Here is a 19,026-nt window from a genome sequence, read left to right on the forward strand (position 1 = left end):
GAGCGGAAAGTGCCCTGGAAGAGCCGGGGGGAGGGAGAGCTCTCATCCATCCCCCGCCTGGCCCCCAACTCTTGCAATTACACCTGCAGCCAGAAGGGAAATTGACGCTGGCAGAAATGGGGCCATCATCCCAACGACATCACCGGACACCGCTGGCGAGGCCCCCCCAGGGCGCTCCATCCGCTCGGCTCGCTGCAGCTCCCGGGCTGAGCCACGCATGGAGGGCGCGTGGGACAGGCGGCGGGGGGGCGTCAGTGGAAGGTTTCCAAGTCTGATCGGCAGCGGAGGGGTGGCGGGGGGTGGCTCTGAGCGGAGCAGTTGGGGAAGGCCGGGCTGGGGCCGGCAGGGGGCGAGGACAGAGGGCACAGGACCCGGGAGCCTGCGAGCGAGTGGGGAAGACTGGGAGTCTGACCGCTGAGCGGGGCAGCTTGTGTCGGTGGGAGGTGGGCCCCGTCCATGTCCGCCCGGGGCAGGCGGTAACGGCTGGAAGGCGCGTGGGAGGAGTCTCTGGGAGCGTGGAGCCCCTCCGGCTCCCGCGGGCTGGCTGGGGGCGCGCTCCGGGAGCCAGGGGCCTTGGCAGAGGTGGCGCCGGGAGAAACTCCAGCGTCCCCCGGCGATGGGGACGGCAGCCCTGAGGAGGAGGCGTGAGCCGAGGGCAGAAGGGGTGGCACCGGCCCCGGGGGCAGTCTGGATGGCGGCTCGCTCCCGCTGCTGGGTTTCGGGGGCTGGGAGGAGAGCACGGGGAGGCCGTAGGGGCAGGCCAAGGCTGGGACACACGGCAGCGGGCTCTGGAGCAGGTACATCGTGCGCTGCAGCTCCCGGCTGAGGTGGGAAACTTCCTGGTTGAGGTTGTTGATCTGGAAAGAGACAAAAACCGTGCCGAGCGAGGGGACAGCGCCCTGCACCCTCCCCACCACTCCCCCGGCCCCCAGCTCAGCAGCCCTCCGCACTGGTACCAAGCATGGCCGGGCAACGCTTCATGCTGGCTGTCGCCCCACTTCCAAAGGAGAAGCAAAGGGTTCTGGGAGCATGGGGCAGGGATGCACCTTTGGATCCGGCTGCTCCGGGATCTGCAGCCAGCGGAGTGTGGGTCAGGACGGGGCTGGCGGTGGGTGACCAGGGGGGAGAGGGGGGTGTCTCAGTGTTGCTATGACGCACACCTATTTAGCGCCTGCCTGCAGCCCCAGGACAGCCTCTTGGGGCTCTTTGACCGCATGCATCCATGTACCCTGACCTCGGACCGCGCGGGACACGTGCCCCGACGTGCCCACTGGGCCTATTACCCTGTGTTTTGTTCACCAGCCCCATTGGCAACGCACCCCAGGGAAGTGGCTTGTTTCCTGCTGCTGCTGTTTGACAGGAAAAATAAGCAGAGCAAGCAAGAGACCTTTTGTTATTGTAGGTGCTATAGAAAACAAATGGCTAGTGGCCACTGCTGTTACTTCTCTGCTGGGCTGGCCAGTTTAACCTCCTGCTCACCCAGCAGCCCAGGGTACCAGCCCTGTCTCTCCTGGGGGCCGCTGTTTATCGTGAGCACTGGTTGCAAAGCAGAGGAAAGCCCAGAGGGCCAGGGCCCAGCAGCAGCCCCAGCACGCTGCTCAGCCTCAGAGGGGACGCGCTCTCCCTCAACCCGGCCCCGCTGGTTTTACTGGGCTAGTCTGTGAGCTTCCACACTGGCCACTGAGCGCCTTGGCCACGGGGGACATAATGCAAGGACCTCCCTCGGGGATGCAGAGCACAGGAGCTGATGCCGACATCACGGCTGGTTACGGGCATTCTCGAGCCCTAGCACGACCCTGACATTAAGCCACCCTGAGGCTGCTCTAGCTTACGCCAGGAAACATTTCTGTCCCTACAGCAGTCTGGACAGGACAAAGCCAGCATGCTGCTCCCCCAGGCTGCACTGAGCAAGCTGCCTCGCTCAGGAGCTGCCCCCAGGATGGGGGGCAGAAGGCGACAGAGACCCTGCCTGCTGCCCCTGAGGGGGTGCCCCCAAGAGTAGCCTACCCTACCCTCAAGCACGCAGCCCAGGGGGGGTGGGAGCAGGGCACGCAGGGAGGGGCTGCTCCGGGAGCCGCGTTTGTTGCTATGAAATCGTTACAAAGAGAGCTTGTGCTCATTTGAAACCTGATCGCCTGAGTCAGGGCAGAGCCGCCAAGCGGCGAGGGCTGCCCGATCCGGAGCGGGCTCAGCGCTGGGGGTGGGGAGCTGCCAACAGCTGGGGTCACTTCACCTCCTGCAGAATGCCCCAGGCAGCAGCGTGCAATGAGCCCCGCTCCGGAGGGGGCAAACCGGGTCGGTTGGTGCCGGTGGGTCCAGGCGGATGCGAACCCCGGGAGAGCCAGCCCTGCAGCGCCCACCTCTCCCCCCCAGCCCCGGCCGCAGGGGCTCCAGGCTGTACCTCTTGGTTCAGTCTGCAGACGTTCTGCTTGATCTCCTCCGCTTCGGCGCCTAAGGCTGGGCTGGCCTCATCCGTCCCTGCAAGGAACCGCAGACGGATCTCAGGGGAGGGCAGCGCGCCCCCATGGGCCTTTGACCCCAGCCCGCTGTGACTCGCGGCCGTGCCAGGACAACTGGCCGGGGGCAAAGCCTCCCCGAGTGAGCCCCGCATCCATTCGCCTGTCCCAGCATTGGGACCGGCCGACCCCTTCGGACACAACCCCGCTCCCGCCAGGCCTTATTCCGGGCCCAAGCCCTGAACGCTCAGAGACAGGGGAGCTTCTGGCTGGGCGGAGTGGGGCGGGGGGACCAGCTGCTCCAGCCCCTGCTGCGCAGCCCCCCGCCCCCCCAAGCCGTTCAGGCCAGGCTGGCAGGAGTTGGAGCTTTTCCGCCAGCATCTGAACTAGCCGCTGCTCATCCCAACGCGGTGCGCTTGGCTTCGCCTCCAGAGCACCTGCCAGCCAGGGGGCTACAGGGACCGAACCAGCATGAGTGGCTTCACCCGCCCCATCCCCCCAGGGGCCGGCCAGGATGAGTAACGTGACTGAGGGCGCACGGTGAGTCAGAGCTAGGGATAGGACTCAGGAGTCCTGACCGCCTGCGCTGTGCTCCAGCCTGGCAAACCCGCTCCCCTCCAAACCCTGGGACAGGCACTGCCCCAGGCCCAGAGGAAACAGCCGCTTACTCATGTCAAGCCATTCTCCCCGGGACAGAGCGTGCCTCCGAGCCCCAGCACCGTCTGGCCCAGAGCCGGGACAGCCCCGGGGCAGCAGGCAGTTACCGGAAGTCAGCGAGTCTGCGACCGAGCTCTGCAGAGGCGGCTCCACGTTGAAATGGAAAGTTTGCCTCTCCGACGTCCTGCCATCATCCTCGATCCCATCAACGACCCTACGGGGGGGGGGGGGGTTGTTCATCCTACTGGCATGATCGGCTGGCACAGCGCCGCTGGGCATCGCTAACCGGCCCCTTTGCCTCCCTAAAGCCTCTTGGGCACGGGTGGAAATTCAAGCACTGCCAGGCAGAACCCGACTGGGGCATGGGGTCTGGGCGGCCTGGAGGGACTGAGTCTGGGCTACAGACCCTCTTACCCCGGGCTCGCTGGCTCATATGGGGCAACTCCCAATGATTTCACCGTGGCCAGCTGAGCATGGCAGCTGTTGCCACCGGGTGCCTGAGGTGAAATGAGCAAGTGGGTCTCAGCCCTGATCCAGGTAGATGACTCCATGGGCCCATCCTGTCCCCACCCCATGGCACTAACCGCCCACCCCCCATGCTGGCAGTACCAGGAGAGGCCAGGACAGGTGGGGCCGGCTCAAGGGGAGGGGTGTGGGCGCATGGCATGGCATGGGGGGAGAGAATGGTCCCAGGGACGTGGGGCGTACTAATGAGTTCACCCCTGCCAACGTGCACAGGCGTGCAAGCACACGGCGATGCACTCAGATGTGTGCAGCCGAGGCAGGCGTGCAAACCTTCACACACCGGTTTGGTGGGTTGCCCCACGGCTGCAGGGTCCCAAGAACGTGGTGCTGCCAGTCCTTACCTGGGGCTCAGGTCCGGGGGGCCGGCGGTGTGCAGGGAGGGGATGAGGAGCTTGGCTGGCTTGCGGCCATTGCTGCTCTCGCCGTCTCTCAGACACCGTGGCGAGGGGCTCCTGCCCTGGCTGCACCGGGCGGGGGAGCGGCAGGTGCGGCGCAGAGCCGAGAACTGGCGCAGCTCGTCACCCAGCAGGCTGCTGAGGGAGCCGCACCGCACGGGGCTCTGCAGGGTGGGCAGCAGCAGCTTGCGGTGGGTCCGGCGGGTGGGCGAAGGGTGGAGCCCCTCCTCGTCCTCCAGGATGGAGTGTAGGGGCTTCTCGGGGCTGGCGCCGCTCTCCGGGCGAGGCTGCGGGCAGAGGGAGGAAGCTGGGTGACGAGGCGAGGAGACTCGCCCCAGGGCTGCTGCACCTGGCGCTAGCTTGAAGGGCAGGACAATCCCCTGGGGAAATGCCCTCCTGGCATCGCTCAGCCAGGCCAGTGGGGCAGGGAGAAGAAGGGCCCCTCAGGGACTTGGCATCGCGGTGTGACTGCAGCCAGCCCCTCTGCACTCAGCTCCCGAAGCTGGCGTTAAGCCCTGAGCTCAGTGGTTCGGCTCAATCCGCCTGCAGGCTGAGCCAGGAGGAGCTGCCGCGTCTCCGTCCCCACCACTGCCCAGCCCAGGGGCATGGGAGCGTCCTGCTCGGAGAGGCCCTGAGAGCGGGGGAGTCACTCTGGTGAGCGGCCACTTCACCCGCGTGTTGCGTTTGGGTTCAAATGAGCCCCTGGCAATAATACGGAACTCAGGGGGTGCAAGCAGCTGCCAACCCAGCCTGGCACAAACCCAACCTACCTGGGATAACAGAGGGGATCTGGGAAATCGCAGGAGCCCCTGGAAACGAAGCAGAGAAAGGCTCATTAGTGCCGCCCAGCAAACTCCATTCAGACCAACACCCACTGGGTACCGGCCAGCCACGGCCAGCTCCGATTAGCAACCTGCTGCTGGGTTGGCAGAGGAGGACCCTGAGCAAACGTGCACATGGGGACACGGCGCTGGGGATCCTCCTGGCTCCGGACAGAGAGGCAGGAAGAGGTTTCCTCACCAGTACTGGGACAGTGTAGCCCAGCCCTCCAGGCACCGTGTCTCTGTGTCAACGCCCACCTCTGCCCTGCCGCCTGTGTGGAATCTCGCTGCTCTGTACCTGACCCGTATGTGCACCACCGCCTGTGATCCCCTGCCCCGGCCGCTGTCGGCAGGGACAGTCCCTAAGGGTCTGGAAGGCAGCTGGCACGTGGTGGGCACGACCGCAAACAGCACGTGGCCTGGGTCACTGGCAGAGCCTGAGGAGAGGGAGCCCTGGCCTGATGGAAGTGGCTTGTCCAAGGAGATGATGAGGGGATCTCCATGATTCAAGCTGGATGTAGGGATCAGCGACCACCTGATGCTCAGCCTTGGGCCAGTGCCGCAGCGAACAGGGAAGGTTCTCCTCTCGCGCCCCACAGCTCCAGATCTCCCGGCACTCGGGTGCTGCCAGGATGGGCCCCGCGGAAATACGTGCCATCTCCAACCATCCCGCTTGGTGTCCAGGGAAAATCTTTCACTCCCGCAGCCTGGGCTTCAGACCTAGGGCTGCTCTGCTCCCATCGCAGAGAATGGCTGCCCTGTTTCCTGCATCTTCACCCCAGATTGGGAATGGCTCTCCACTTCCCAGGGGCATCGGGGGCTTGAGCCAGTGTCCAAACGAGTGTCTGCTGAGAGGGCAGAATTGCCCAAAAGATGCCCCCGGCAGGAGGTCAGCTGGAGGCTGGGAGCAGCAGGGTGAGGCTGGAAGAGACGGAGCCATGCCCAAGCTGAGGCCTCAGGCTTGTGGATTTTACCACCAGGGTATATTTTACCAGCTCCTCGAGGCCAGATTCCACGGGGCCATGAGGGGGGCTGGAGGGGAGCGAGGGTGGGGGGATGACAAAAGCCTGGGGAGAGGGAGACCTCACAGCCTGCCCTTGAGAGTGGAAATAGGTCACTTGGGGGGGAAGCTGCCCCATGCAGGGAGTCCGGCACAAGGCCAGGCACTGCTTATCCCTCACTCCAGAACCACAAGGCCCAACGCCGCTCAATCCTGCTTCAGGTCCTAGTGGTGCCTAGGCCCGACGCTGGCTTTGCATCAGGATGAACTAAACCCAGCAGGTGCCTTCACCACCTTGGTTTTCCGGACCTGTCTCCAGCTCCCCCTCCTCGTTCCCTGGCTAGCCCTACAGGGTCCCGCTGTGAGTGGGCTGGATCGCTGCCAGCTCCTAGCACATCATGCCCACAGAGCGGTAGTTTGGCGAGGACTCTGGAAACACAGAGATTTTGGGGTGGTTCTTGACCAGACCTATGCCGAGACTAGGGGGGGGCGAGCGGGGAGCAGGGAGGCTGGGAACCATTGACACGCAAAGGACCACAGCGGCGGGATGGGTGGAGGAACAGCTCAGGGGTTGGGAGTGGGACACACGGCCTTTCACCTCGAGGTCACTGCTTCGAATGCAGCCTGGGTCGGTAGCGACCGAAGCACGTTACCATCCGCCGGCTGTTCAGGGGCCTATGCGCAATTACCGGCTGGTCTTGCTCCAGGTCCTAGTGGACAAAAACCACCCATCACAATTGGCACCGTCCCGCAGCCGGCAGAGCAGAGGAGGAGAGCGCTGGCGGGGAGCAGCGGGAGAAAGCGGGTATCGGCGCGGCCCAGCCTCTCCCTGCTCCGGCACTCGGCACCTGCCCCTGGGTCCCAGCTGGCCTGGAAGATGCTGCCCGGGGGGGATCGGCGCATCCAGCTTCCAGCTTGCTGATGTCACAATCCGGAGCAAGTGACATCACAAGGCATCACCACAGCGGTGACGGTGATGTTGTAAGTGCCGGACTGTGGCCTCACCAAGCGGCGCAGCCATGGGAGGGGCCTCGGGGGCGCGGGTCCCTCACGGCACTTGTCTGTCAGTCTCAACCGGGGTTTACTTCCTAAAAGGCTGGAAACACAGACAGCCTGAGTCCCTGTTTTCTCCCTGTTCTTTGTATGGGTCAGAGTCAGAACCTCCTCGCCGAGTGCTCCAGAGGGGAACCTGCCTCTGGGTCAGGGCCAAAGCAGGAAGGAAGCTACTTTCTGGCCCTGGTTAGCCGAAACCTCATGGAAAGATCGGATCTTGCAAGACACCTGCCATGTCAGGCTGAACCCTCTCGAGCAGCAGCTCAGGAGGGGTCAGCGCTGCTGAACCAGAACCAGACCCTGGCAGGCCCCACACTGGACTCTCAGCTACACGTCCTCCAGACCCCACTGTTGTCTCCTTGACCCATCCGTCGCATATTAATGCCTTTGTTCGGAGTTATCAAGGGAAGATCTGCACAGCTCTGAGACTGAGGTTGGACAGCTGACCAGCAGAGGGCGCACACAACACTTCATTTTTGTAGGTCCTGTGCAAACATGGCCATTGTTTTTTACCTATATATTAATTTATAAATGACTTGGTGGTGGATTTTTTAACAGCTATTTAGAAGCCAGAGGGAAATTTTCCACCAGGTTCTCTTCAGGGTCTGGTGGGTATTCTTTGCAGGGCGCATCTGGGCCCTACATGGAGAGACCGCTGTAAAAAATCCCGAGCTCTTTATTTCAGCTGATACAAAGTAGGCAACTATTCTGGGGCGGATGAGCAACGAGCTGCTATTTCTGAGGCAGAACGTTCCCGCCTGCCTGTGGGAGTCAGCGGAATGACTAAACCTGCCAGCCCGGCCCCCGCGCTCTGCGCGGGGCTGCAGCGAGATGCCCCCCGGACACAACTCAATCTCGGGGTGCCCCCGGCAGGAACAGCAGAGTTCCTGGATTGGCTGAGTTCCAAGCTCTGATCTCACAGTTTGGCACCAACAAATGTCTCTCCCCCCTACCCCCAACAAAGACAGGCAGACTCGTAAATTTTCTGTTTGCCTCGGCCTTCCACGAGGAGGCTTCATCTGGCGGAGGCCGCGAGGCCTCTTGCCTGGCACTGCAGCTCCTTGGCCAGCGAGGAATGTACCCGAGGACTGTCTGCGACGCCCCGTTAAGGCTGCCATGGCGCCGGAGCAGCTCACGCGGGATAGCAGGCTGGGGAGGTGGAAGCATGGAGCTCAGCCAATCCGGGGCTGGTGCCCCGCTTCCGAAGAGGCTGCCCCGAGGCTGGGTGCGGCGCTCCTGAGCATTGCACACCCGCTGTGCTGCCATGTACCCCGCAGTGCCCAGCCCGACGGCTCCACCCGTGCCTGCAATGCCCTGTTCTTTCACTGACCTCGCTAGCGTGCCGGGGCAACAGGGCATGCTACTGACACGTCGCACTACGGCAGATTTGCTCACCTCCTCCGGGCGGGCGCAGGCAGAAATGGGGAGCCCAGATAAAGCCGCTGGGCTCTGGCCAGACCTGGTGTCCGCGGTTCCGGTTAAACCAGGGTGTGTTTTACACTCAGACTTGGGCAGTGGGGGGAGCAGGGGTAACGCGGTGACTCAGGGCCTTTCCCAGTGGGGCACACTCAGCAGAAAGAGGGGAGCCTGTGACGAAGCGGGACTGTTCTTAATGTTTCTTCTGAATAGTGTGGGGGTGCCTCAGTTTCCCCTAGGCAGGTCTTAAGTCTCTAGGTGGTGGGGTAAGGGTGTGTGATCATTGCAGAGCCCTAGAAGGCAGGTGTGTGCAGGGGTCTGGACACAGAGAATGGCCAACACCCCGTTTCCTGGCCACTGATGGCCTGGGCCCTTCCCCCCTGCAAGGTGAGAGCTAAAGGGTTGGAGAACAGAGGAATCAGGTGACCTCCTGGCCCGGGAAAGGACAAAGCCCAGAGGAGGAGGAGCTGGAGAGAGTTTCAGTTTGGGGCTGGCTGGGACATGGAGTGAAGGGCAGACGGGGTTGTCTGGCTCACTGCCCCCCAAAATGGACCCAGCTGAGGGGTCCTGTTCTCTGCACCTACAAGCTCTGTGTTAGACCATGTTCCTGTTGTCTAATAACCTTCTGTTGTACTGGCTGGCTGAGAGTCACGTCTGACTGCGGAGTTGGGGGGCAGGACCCTCTGGCTTCCCCAGGACTCCGGCTGGGCGGACTCGCTGTGGGAAGCGCACGGAGGGGCAGAGGATGCTGAATGCTCCGAGGTCAGACCCAGGAAGGTGGAGCCGGGTGAGCTGTGTGTCCTGCAGACAGGCTGCTCCCAGGAAGGAGACTTCCCCAGAGTCCTGCCTGGCTTCATGGGGAGCAGTTCCAGAGCATCGCCCGGGGACGCCGTGACAGAGCCCACGGGCCTGTGGGCATGGAGCAGGCTCCACTTCCGCTACAGAAACCCTCCGTGAGCCCCAGGGCCCGGAGCTCATCTTCAAGCGGCGTGGCAGGGAGGCAAGATGGGGCAGCGGGGCGTCCGCGTGTCTCTCCACGAGCGTTTCATGCTCTCCGCCCCGCGCACGAGCCCCGCTGCTGTTCGCACTGGTGCAGAGCAGTCGCCAGAGTTCCCGCCCGCAGCAGGGCCGGACAGCCCGGGGTCAGGACGCCGAGCCCAGCCTGCGCTAGGTCTCCTTGAGCCTCCCGGCTGCAGGAGCGACTCAGGGAGCCGCTGTCTCGCCTAATCTCCCCTTCCAGCCCACCCCCTGGGGCTAAGGAGACCTGATGGCCCTGCGGGCTCAGCCAGCATCCCCCGGTGCCGGGGCTTGGATGGAGGGAGGCAGAGGCGGCTCTGGGACAGGCGCGCACCCACCTCGATCTCGCTGCCCTCCCGCAGGTTGAAGGTGAGGTCCTGGTGGATGTCGGCCATGAACTTGCTGGAGTACTCGGGGTAGAGCTCGAGCACCTCCACCAGGCCACGCAGGGTGATGTACTGCAGGTCGCAGTAGGTCAGCGCCTTGACGTCCGCGTTGGTTTTGATCACCTGGTCCTTGCCGGGCAGGTCGGCCCCGATCAGGTCCCCTTTGCCTGTGGGCATCAGGAAAGGGGGGGTGAGCAGGACTAGGGGTTCCCTGGCCAGGCCCCCATATAGCCCAGGCCTCGGAGGGTTCACGCGCCTCCTGGGAGGCCCGTTGTAGGGGTGGGAACCTGAGGCACAGAGGTGGGGGGGTAGGGCCTGGCCTCCTTGTAGCCAGGAATGGAACCCAGGAGTCCTGACTCCAGTCCCCTTCCTTAGCCTCCTCCCAGGGAGGAGACCCAGCTTCCACTGCTCCAGCCCAGCTGGGGGGCACCAGGGACCTGCTGTTCGCCTCACAGGGGAGCTGGGCATCTTGCTGGCCAGGGACGGCCCTTTGTGGGGCATGACAAGCTGGACTGGCCCCAAGAGAAGCCTGTGGCTATGCTGGGGGTTGCCACTGGCCCAGCAGTGATCTGGATCAGCCACAGAGCCCTGCCTGGCCCCTCACATGGTGTATCTGAGACCCTGAACCCAAGGGTGGGGCTTTGCCAACTCCCTTCCCGGAGCGGGCACCATCTGGGATCCAAGGGAATGCCCATCTCCACCGCTGCCATGTGATCAGGGTGCCAGGCCCTGCTCTCAGCAGGTCGCTCCGCGAAGGGTGGGGGGCGGGCGCCTCGGAGCAACCACCTCTCAAGGCCCCAGCACCTCAGAAACTTGCTGCCGGAGGAATCCCCCCAGCGCAGCCAGGAAACAGCCGGACAGGTGGACGGACAGAGAGGCACAGGGCTTGACAGGCCAGCCACAGGCTCTGGGGAAAGAAGCCGCACTGGCCCCCCTGTTTGGCTGTCAGCCCTTCGCCCCTGCCGCCCGTGAGAGCGGGGTGGGGCTGGCACATGCCGGCACCCCCTTACCCAGGATGGCCAGCACCATGCTGTCCTTCAGGACCTCGAGGGAGCCGGAGCAGACGAAGTAGCTGGCCTGCAGGGCGTCGCCCTGACGCAGCAGGTACTCGCCGGGGGCGCAGAAGGAGGTCTTGATGTGCAGGGAGAGGGCGCGCAGGCAGCCCCGGCTGGCCGCCTTGAAGAGCGGCAGCTGCAGGATGCCTTTGTTGAGGTGCATGGCGATGTCGGCCCGCAGCTCGTCGGGGAAGTCGCGCAGCAGCTGCGGGGGCAGCGGGAGGGAGTCAGGGGCGCTGGCGGGGGGAGGGTTGGCCCGGCGGCTCCCCAGGGTGCTGGAGGGGAACAGCAGAGCACCTGCCCTCCTGCAGGAGCTGCCCCGGCCACGGGAGGTACGGACGTGGTGTCCCCTGCCCGCTCCCAGCGGGCGCTACCGTCCCGGCATCGGGCACTCGGCAGCAGCAGGGACGGGACCTGGACCCCTTGGCCCCAGACGCACAAGGCCCCGAGCTCTGATCCTCTGCTCCTGCAGCCAGCACATGCACCCGGAGAGCCAGCTCCTCTGGCTCCGTCCCTCCAAGCTCTGTGCTCGGCGGGCGGCCCCGGTGGCAGGGACCTAGCCCCTGGCGTGGGCCCGGGGGCACCGCCTACCTCGTTGGCATCGATGCCGTTGTTCACCGACCAGGTGGTCTGGAAGTACTCCAGCATCCTCTGCTTGAGCGGCTGCGGGAGGCGGTGCACGCGGATGAAGTCCTTGAGGTCCTTCATGCGGGTGTGGTAGAGGGAGCGGCGGGAGTACATGCGCTGGATGATGGCCGTGACGTTCCCGAACACCACGGCGTGCATCAGGGCTGCGGGGAGGGCCCAGCGCCGGGTCAGCGCCACGGGCGGACAGGGGCAGGGAGCCTGGCCCCCAGGCTGCACCAGCCCAGGGCCGAGGCTCCTCTCTGCCAGCTACCCTGCACTGCGCGGGGAACCTACCCGCGAGGGGCCTTTCCCGCCAGCCCTGGCAGCTCAAGGTCAGCTTTTGGGGGGGGGGTGTCATGTTCACCTCTAACACCCTCCCCTGTTAACTTTCCCTTCAGCAGCCAGACACTTGGGGATCCTGCCACCCCCCGCTCACTCCCAGGGCGTGCACCTGAGTCCCCTCGCACCAGACGTGCAGGGCGTGTCTACCCAGCTCCCCGCCAGTACAGGGCACATGTCTCCTTGCCTGGCCTTACCCGACTCCCCCCAGCACAGGGTGTGTGTCCCCTTGCCAGTCCCTGCCTGGCTCACCTCCCAGCACAGGGCGCATGCCTCCTTGCCTGGCCCTACCCTGCTCCTCCCCAGCACAGGGCGCATGCCCCCTTGCCTGGCTCTGCCCGTCTCACCCCCGATCAGCATGGTGCAGATGGAGAAGATCTTCTCCGCATCGGTGTTGGCGCAGACATTGCCGAAGCCCACGCTGGTGAGGCTGCTGAGGGTGAAGTAGAGGGAGGCAATGTAGGTGCTGCGGACGGATGGGCCCCCCACGGAGCTGTTGACGTAGGGCGCCTCCAGCCGCCTGCCCAGCTCGTGGAGCCAGCCTGCCAAGCACAGCGCAGAGTTAAAGTCGGCCAGCGCTCGGAATGGGGGGCCGGTCTAGCCCCCCGGCAGCCTGCCCACGGTGGAGCCCAGAGCAGCCCCCTGCAGAGGGCAGAGATGTTGGGCATTGCTGGATCTCGGCTCCAGCCTGGCACCGGGAGGGGTCATTCCCACCCCAGAGCCTTCAGCTCTGCAGCCAGAGCCCGCTCTGTGGTCCCGGGCTTCGGCTGGAGTGGGGCACGTCTCACTCCCTCCGCATCACCGGGGCCCGAGCCCTCGGGCGTGCCAAGCACAACAGCCCTTGCCGCTGGCCCAGCCGCTCAGGGCTCGATCCCCGAACCAAGGCAGGGATGAGCGATGGGTGGGGTCGGCGCAGCCTGGCGTGCTGTCTGCCAGGGCCAGGAGATGCGCTCCCGTAAGCCCCCGGCTGCGCCTTCCTGGCTGCCGCAGCTGCGTCGCCCTGCCAGACCAGGGAGCTCACACCCAGCGGCTCCTAGGGCAAGAGGGGATTGGATCCCTGCTTGGAGAGCAACTCCCCCAGTGCCCTCCCTTTCCCCCCACCCATCCTGGCCTCCCCAATGCATCCAGGGGCCCTTCGCACCACTGCCCCGGAGCCCCACGACTGCCTGGCCACCCCCACTGCTCGGAGAGCTCTCCCTGCCTGCAGCGGGGCGGCCTGGCTCACCCCAGCTGCTGCAGGCGGCTGGGCTCCCCCTGCGGAGAGGGCAGGCTGCCCTTGCCCAGCCAGGCTGGCCCTCTGCCACGGCACCACCAGCGCCGCACGGAGCCAGCCTGAGGGCTGGGGATTGCCCCCTGGCTGCAGCCAGGCCCCCGTCTTGTGCTGGGCCTTTGCGTGCAACCCCGGACCACACAGACCAGTCTAGTGCCGGGCCCCGCTGGCCCTAGCCCGACCCAGCATCTGCTTCCTTTGAAGGCTCCTGCTGAGCGGCTGCAGTGTCGTTAGCTGCCCGCCAGCCAAATCCATTCCTGGACCCTCAGCACAGGGCCCTGGGAAGAGGGCCAGCCTCAGTACAGGTGGAGAAACTGAGGCACGGGGCGAGTAACTTGCCTAGATCACACAAGCAGTCCATGGGGAAGCTAGAATAGAACCTAGGCGCCCTGACTCCCAGCCCCACCCGCTGTAACCACTAGATCCCACGCCCCTCCCAGAGCTAGCAACAGAACCCAGGAGTCCTGTGCCCACCCGCTAGGATCCGCCCGGCTCAGGCCCCCCGGGCACCCCGCCTGACTCACCAATGCCCCAGGTCAGAGGGTCGTTACTTTCCATCTCCTTCCGGCCGATGACGTACCAGATGCAGGCTAGCCAGTGGGCGAGCAGGGCGAACGCGGACGTGAGCAGGGCGAGCACCATGGCGCTGTGCTGGGAGTAACGGTCCAACTTCTGCAGCAGGCGTAGAAGCCTTAGGAGACGCACGGTCTTCAGCAGGTGCACCAGCGAGGTCTGGGTTGGCGGGCGGGGAGAGCAGAGGCAGCCGTCACTGACCGCGGGCGCCAGGCCAGCCTCTGCCCAGGGCCGGATGGGGAACAGCTTAAAGAACTAGAGCCACCGGGGGAAATTCAGCCCGGGGCACAGCCCAGCACGGGGCCTTGCTCCCGCCCGGCGCCCCGCAGGCCTCGGCACCGCTGCCCTCCCCACCGCTGGCTGACGTCCCGCTGCAGCCCGAGGTCTCCTGCTGGGAAGGGGCTCGACACCACACGGGAGGGCACGTCCTTGGGCTCCAGCAGCCTGTTGCCTGGATGCTCCCCTTTCAGTGGGCTGCTTTGGGTCACGCTCTGCGGCTGGCAGCCCCTGCATTTGGATCCACTCCCACGGCGCGTGGGGCCCAGGGAGCGGGAGCCGCAGCACCCTGCAAGGCACAGGCCCCGCTCCTGGCCCGGGCCGACGCCCCCTGTCCCTGATGGCTGATGCTGGGGCGAATATGGCGTTCCGAATCACTCCTGCCCAGGGCCTCTGTGGAGGGGCTGGGGCCCGGGCCCTCCGCTGCCCACCCCAGCCGCTGTCCGGTCTCTCAGCATTATCTGAGCACTATGTGTGTGGCAGCGTGTGTCTGTAATTGTACACACGTCTCTGCAAGTGCAAACGAAGCTGGGTGTGCAGGAGAATGCATTTGTACGTGTGTGTGTCTCTCAGAGCACGGAGGCCTTGCCGTGTCCGTTTGCACGTGTGTGTCCAGCTACTTTGCAGGGAGAGGGTTCAGCCGGGGGAGCCAGCGCTGAGCTGGCAGAGATTTCACACCTGCGGACGGTTTGTGGCTCTCGGGTTCAATTGGGCTGGGTGGGTGGCTTCCCGCTCTCGCTGAGATCACTGCGCTCCCCTCACCCCGATGGCCCCTCCGGAGACAGAGGAGACCCCCCCTCCACCCCCCCCGGGTTCGCACTCACCACGGTCACGTTGAATGCGTACAGGAGGTCGAAGGGCAAGGCCGCGATCAGGTCCACAAAGAACCAGGTGGCCACGTAGTGGACGCAGATGGAGCGGGTGTCGTAGACCACCTGCCCCGACTGGCTGACGTAGGTGGTGCGGAAGTTCAGGACGATGTCTGCAGAGAAGGGCCAACCCGGTCACGGCCCTGCACTGCCGCCAGCAGGAACCCTGATCACAGCCACCCGGCCTTGGCCCCGGCCGCACCCCGCGCTGCAGGGCCCTGCTCCCCGGGGCAGACGCCAGCCTGGAACCTGGGCACTCAGACCCAGCCCAGAGCGCGGATGGGGGGTGATCCGGGAGAGCTGCAACCAGCGCTCTGAGCACCCTCGGATACACGCCCCCGGCACAGAGCTGAGCTCCGGCCCCGACCCGTCTCAGCTGCTTGCTGAGAAAGCAGGCTCCCCTTCCCCAGCCCAGAAGGGTCCAGTGGCCCCCGAGCCACGCGCTGAGTGAACTCCCCTGAGCCAGGCTTGGGCGCCAAGCCCCCACGGCCCGGCCCAGCATCGGCCCTACCCAGGATGAAGAGCATCTCCACGGCGATGTCGCTGACGATGGTGCTGCGGGCGGCGGCCAGACTGTCCTCGGTGCCGGTGAAGCAGACGTTGTAGGGGACGGTGACGGCCACGTAGAAGGTGGCCAGCAGGATGAGCCAGTCCCACAGGGCCTTGAAGACGCTGTAGTGCAGCAAGATGAAGCGGGATTTCTGCACCGAGGCCACTTTGTACTCGGGAACGGACGGCTTGCTCCCAAAGACGCTCTGGGGAAGGAAGACGGCTCAGAGGCTGGCACCAGCTGGGATCTGGCCGAGGACCTGTGGAGCCAGCCCGGGTGCCCTCTGCAGGGGGTGGGAGCAGACTCGCGTCCAGTGGGGGTCAGGCACAGAGGGGCACAAGTCACAAGGAGGGGAGGGACAGCTCCCCATGGCTATCAGCACAATGCACAAGGCCCAGTACCAGGGTGAGGGGCCAACAGTAGAGATTGCTAGAAATAGCACCAGGCCCGTGCCCTAAAGAGCTGCTCTGACGAACGGGACGGGAGTCCCCGTGCAGGGACACCGCGACACCCCGACACCCACCAACCTCCTCGCCCATTCTGAGCCCAATACACCCTCCCGGTAGGTGCCCCCAGCACCCCTCTCTCCACCGCTCAGGAGCGCCAGCCACCTGCAGCCGTGGCCTGACCCGGGGAGATTGGGGTAGTGCAGGGAGTGCTGGGGGGTGATCTCTCTGTCATCCCCATCAGGCCAGGGATAATCCCAACCACAGCAGCCGCTGCACTAAACACTCAGCACCTGTGCTTCCCGAAAGCTCCTTAGTCTCGTGGCCCCAGAGGGAGAGCGAATCCAGGCTGCCGAGCGGCTCCCGGCTTGGCAAGGGTCCCGCGGGCCGCGAGTGGACACCCGCCATCAGCCGCTTGCCCTAAGCAGGCTCAGAGGTGATTTGCCAGTTGTAGGGACAAGGGTGTTTCCATCCTCCCCCCGCACCCAACGGCACGTAGGGCCATTTGCTTGGAGCAGCATCTGCTCGAGACAGCCCCTGCCCCGATCCCTCTCCGGAGGCAGCCAGGTCTGGGGGTCCTGGCATGGGCTGGATCGGGTGGGGAATGGGGCAGGCCAGGGGCAGAGTGGGGAAAGAAAACCAGTGTGCTGGCCCCCAGCCCTACCCCAGCAAGCCTATGACAGCAAACCAGGCCGGGGCAGCCAAGCCACCCTCCCGAGACAAGCCAGCACGCGCCCGACCACAGAGGAGGCCCTGGCTGGCTGGGGGTCTGAGCTGGGGCTGCTCACTCAGAGCAGCGAGCGGAGGAGGAACGGGAAGGGTGATGGCGGAGAGGCCCCCCAGGACTCCCTGCACGACTCAGCACTCCCATTGCCGAACGCTGCAGGGGGACCCAGGCCCAAATGCCACCACGCAGGGCTGGAACACGGCCGCGAGCTGCAGCTCGGTGCGGGGCAGTGCAGGAAGTGCCGGCTGGTGTAAGGTGACCCCGGCAGCGGCATTATGATGTGCCGGGTGCAGATGGCCCGGTTACATTTCACACGCATGCTATTCACAATAATCCACCAGCGCTGCTGGCTGTTGCCCAAAAGAGTTAAAGGTGCAAATTTTCGAGGCTTTGGCAGTCAAGGGTCCACTTGCACATTGCCTGGCTAACAGCTCCTCTGCGGGCAGCTAATCCTGGCCCCGGATGAGGCTAAGTCCCTGGGAACAGGGCTGCTCTCTGGTGCTGCTCTAACCTTCCCGTCCCAAGGGCTAAAGCACAAAGCACTGGAGAATAACGCTGGGTAAACGCCTCCCTCCGCCTGGTGAGCAGCTGGCCCGCAGGGCTCAGGGGGGCTCCTTGGGTAGGGGGTCCCTGCAGCTCCTGGGCCGTCCTTGCCCCCGGACACCCGCAGGGGGCCTGAGGAAAGGCAGCGGGAAGCAGAAGCCAGCTCTCTGCAGTCCCGCGGGTGACCTAGGAGCCCAGCACATAGGCAGGGGATGAGGCCCCACCGGGAGCACAGGCCAGGGTGGTTCGGAGCCGGAGGGAGGTCATGGGAGCAGGGGGTGGGTTCTTACGCTGTTGATCTTCATCTCGCCCCGCTCCTTGCCGGTGAACTGGCGGGTGAGCTGGTGCAGCACCGTGCGGCCCTGCTTGCGTGCCGCCCGCAGGTGGGAGCTCCCCGCCTTCTTGCTCCGGTGCTTCTCTGAAACAGACGGAGAGCGGCGCGGGCAGGGTGAGCCGGGGCCAGCTCAGAGCTGGGGCAGGCGCCACGTGTGCTGGGCCTGGGCCCCATCTCAGCTGCCCCCGTGCATGCCCCTCGTGTGGACACAGTGGCTGCCCTAGGAAGGTCCCCTCCCCCTTCCAATTCACACTGCGCACCACCCAAGCGAGCAAAGACCGTCCAGGGAGCATCCGGGCTGGTGGGTCCCCCGGGAAACGGCCCGGCCTTTGGGAGCCAGTGCCACGGGGACCCAGCCTAGCTCCAAGCAGATGCCACCAGGACCATGCTGGCTTGTCCCCTCCGCCCCAGCCTGCTCCACGCCCCTCCCAACCCCCTCCCCACCCCAGGCACCCTCCCCCCAGCCTGCTCCACTCCCCTGACTCCACCCCCTGGCTTCTTCCCCCAGCCCCACTTGCTTCCTGCCCCCCCTCCCTCGGCCAGGGCGCACCATCTCTCCTGTCGCCCGGGTGGCTCTTGTCCCGGTTCTCGGTGATGTCCTTGAAGGAGACGAGGAAGAGAACCACCTCCCCCTTCTCATTCTTGATGGGCACGATGTCCAGCAGGCACCAGAAGGCGACTCCTGCGGGGAGGAGGGGAAGGAGCTGAGCCAGGAAATGCCCGTGGCCGCCCCGCACTGCTGCCCTGCAGGGCTAGTCATCAATGCTCCCGTTACGAGACTGGGTTGGCACACAACCCCCCAGCCAGCAGGGACCCAACTCTGCACCTTCAGCCCCAAAAGCAGGAGGCTCTAAGAAGTGAGTTACGGGAGTAACTCTAGGACCTGGTAGCAGCAGTAGGCTGTTATCCCCACATCAGCCGGCCACGAGAGGGGGCCACAGGACACACACACTGAACCCATGGGGTTACGTGGAAGGCCTGGGGCACTGGGAGCAGTTGCCTGGCCAGGATCAGCCGTGCTGTTAAGCTAAGGGGTTGGAGCCGGCTCCCCTGCACGGGGGACCCACGTGGTGCGTGGGCCGGGGCCAGCCTCCGTGAGTGCAGTGAGTCACGCGCCTGCCGCCCCACTCACCGCCCTTCTTGTAGAAGCAGACCTCAGCCTGGTACTCCTGCCTCCCATCCAGCACCTTCTCGACGCACTGCAGGACGGACTCGCTGGTCTCGGCCCCGTACAGGAAGCGACAGCTGCAGTTCTTCTGCATGACCTCGGTGCGGGCGAAGCCGGTGAGGTCGCAGAAGCCGTCGGAGCAGTAGACGATGGGGAAGCCGCGGTGAACCTGAGCGTTGGCCAGAATGAAGTTGCTGTCTGGAAAGAAGCCAACAGACCCCAACCCCCAGGGCCAGGTTAGCAGCCTGGAGGGGTCCTGGGAAGCATTTCCATTCTGAGCCTCCCCTGCCAGAGCCAGGGATAGAACCCAGGAGTCCTGGCTCCCTGCCCTGCCCCCACTCAAACCCACTACTCCCCACTCCCCTGCCAGAGCCAGGGATAGAACCCAGGAGTCCTGGCTCCCTGCCCTGCCCCCACTCAAACCCACTACTCCCCACTCCCCTGCCAGAGCCAGGGATAGAACCCAGGAGTCCTGGCTCCCTGCCCTGCCCCCACTCAAACCCACTACTCCCCACTCCCCTGC

General features: G+C 65.1%; 1 protein-coding gene across 1 annotated transcript in view; it reads right to left on the reverse strand.

Moving 5' to 3' along the window:
• Positions 1–251: 251 nt before the first annotated feature.
• Positions 252–19,026, reverse strand: part of KCNH4 (potassium voltage-gated channel subfamily H member 4) — a 29,238-nt gene continuing 10,463 nt past the window's right edge. Inside the window, exons 2-16 of the mRNA XM_077806273.1 lie at positions 18,468–18,701; positions 17,886–18,017; positions 17,292–17,419; positions 15,247–15,490; positions 14,691–14,848; positions 13,542–13,749; positions 12,095–12,289; positions 11,373–11,572; positions 10,737–10,986; positions 9,679–9,893; positions 4,804–4,842; positions 3,980–4,320; positions 3,221–3,327; positions 2,402–2,478; positions 252–857 (exon numbers count right to left, since the gene is read on the reverse strand). Coding sequence (XP_077662399.1) covers positions 252–857; positions 2,402–2,478; positions 3,221–3,327; positions 3,980–4,320; positions 4,804–4,842; positions 9,679–9,893; positions 10,737–10,986; positions 11,373–11,572; positions 12,095–12,289; positions 13,542–13,749; positions 14,691–14,848; positions 15,247–15,490; positions 17,292–17,419; positions 17,886–18,017; positions 18,468–18,701 — 3,134 coding nt within the window. The remainder of the gene's footprint in view (positions 858–2,401; positions 2,479–3,220; positions 3,328–3,979; positions 4,321–4,803; positions 4,843–9,678; positions 9,894–10,736; positions 10,987–11,372; positions 11,573–12,094; positions 12,290–13,541; positions 13,750–14,690; positions 14,849–15,246; positions 15,491–17,291; positions 17,420–17,885; positions 18,018–18,467; positions 18,702–19,026) is intronic.

Source organism: Eretmochelys imbricata, chromosome 27 (assembly GCF_965152235.1).
Source record: "Eretmochelys imbricata isolate rEreImb1 chromosome 27, rEreImb1.hap1, whole genome shotgun sequence".
Lineage (NCBI taxonomy): Eukaryota > Metazoa > Chordata > Testudines > Cheloniidae > Eretmochelys > Eretmochelys imbricata.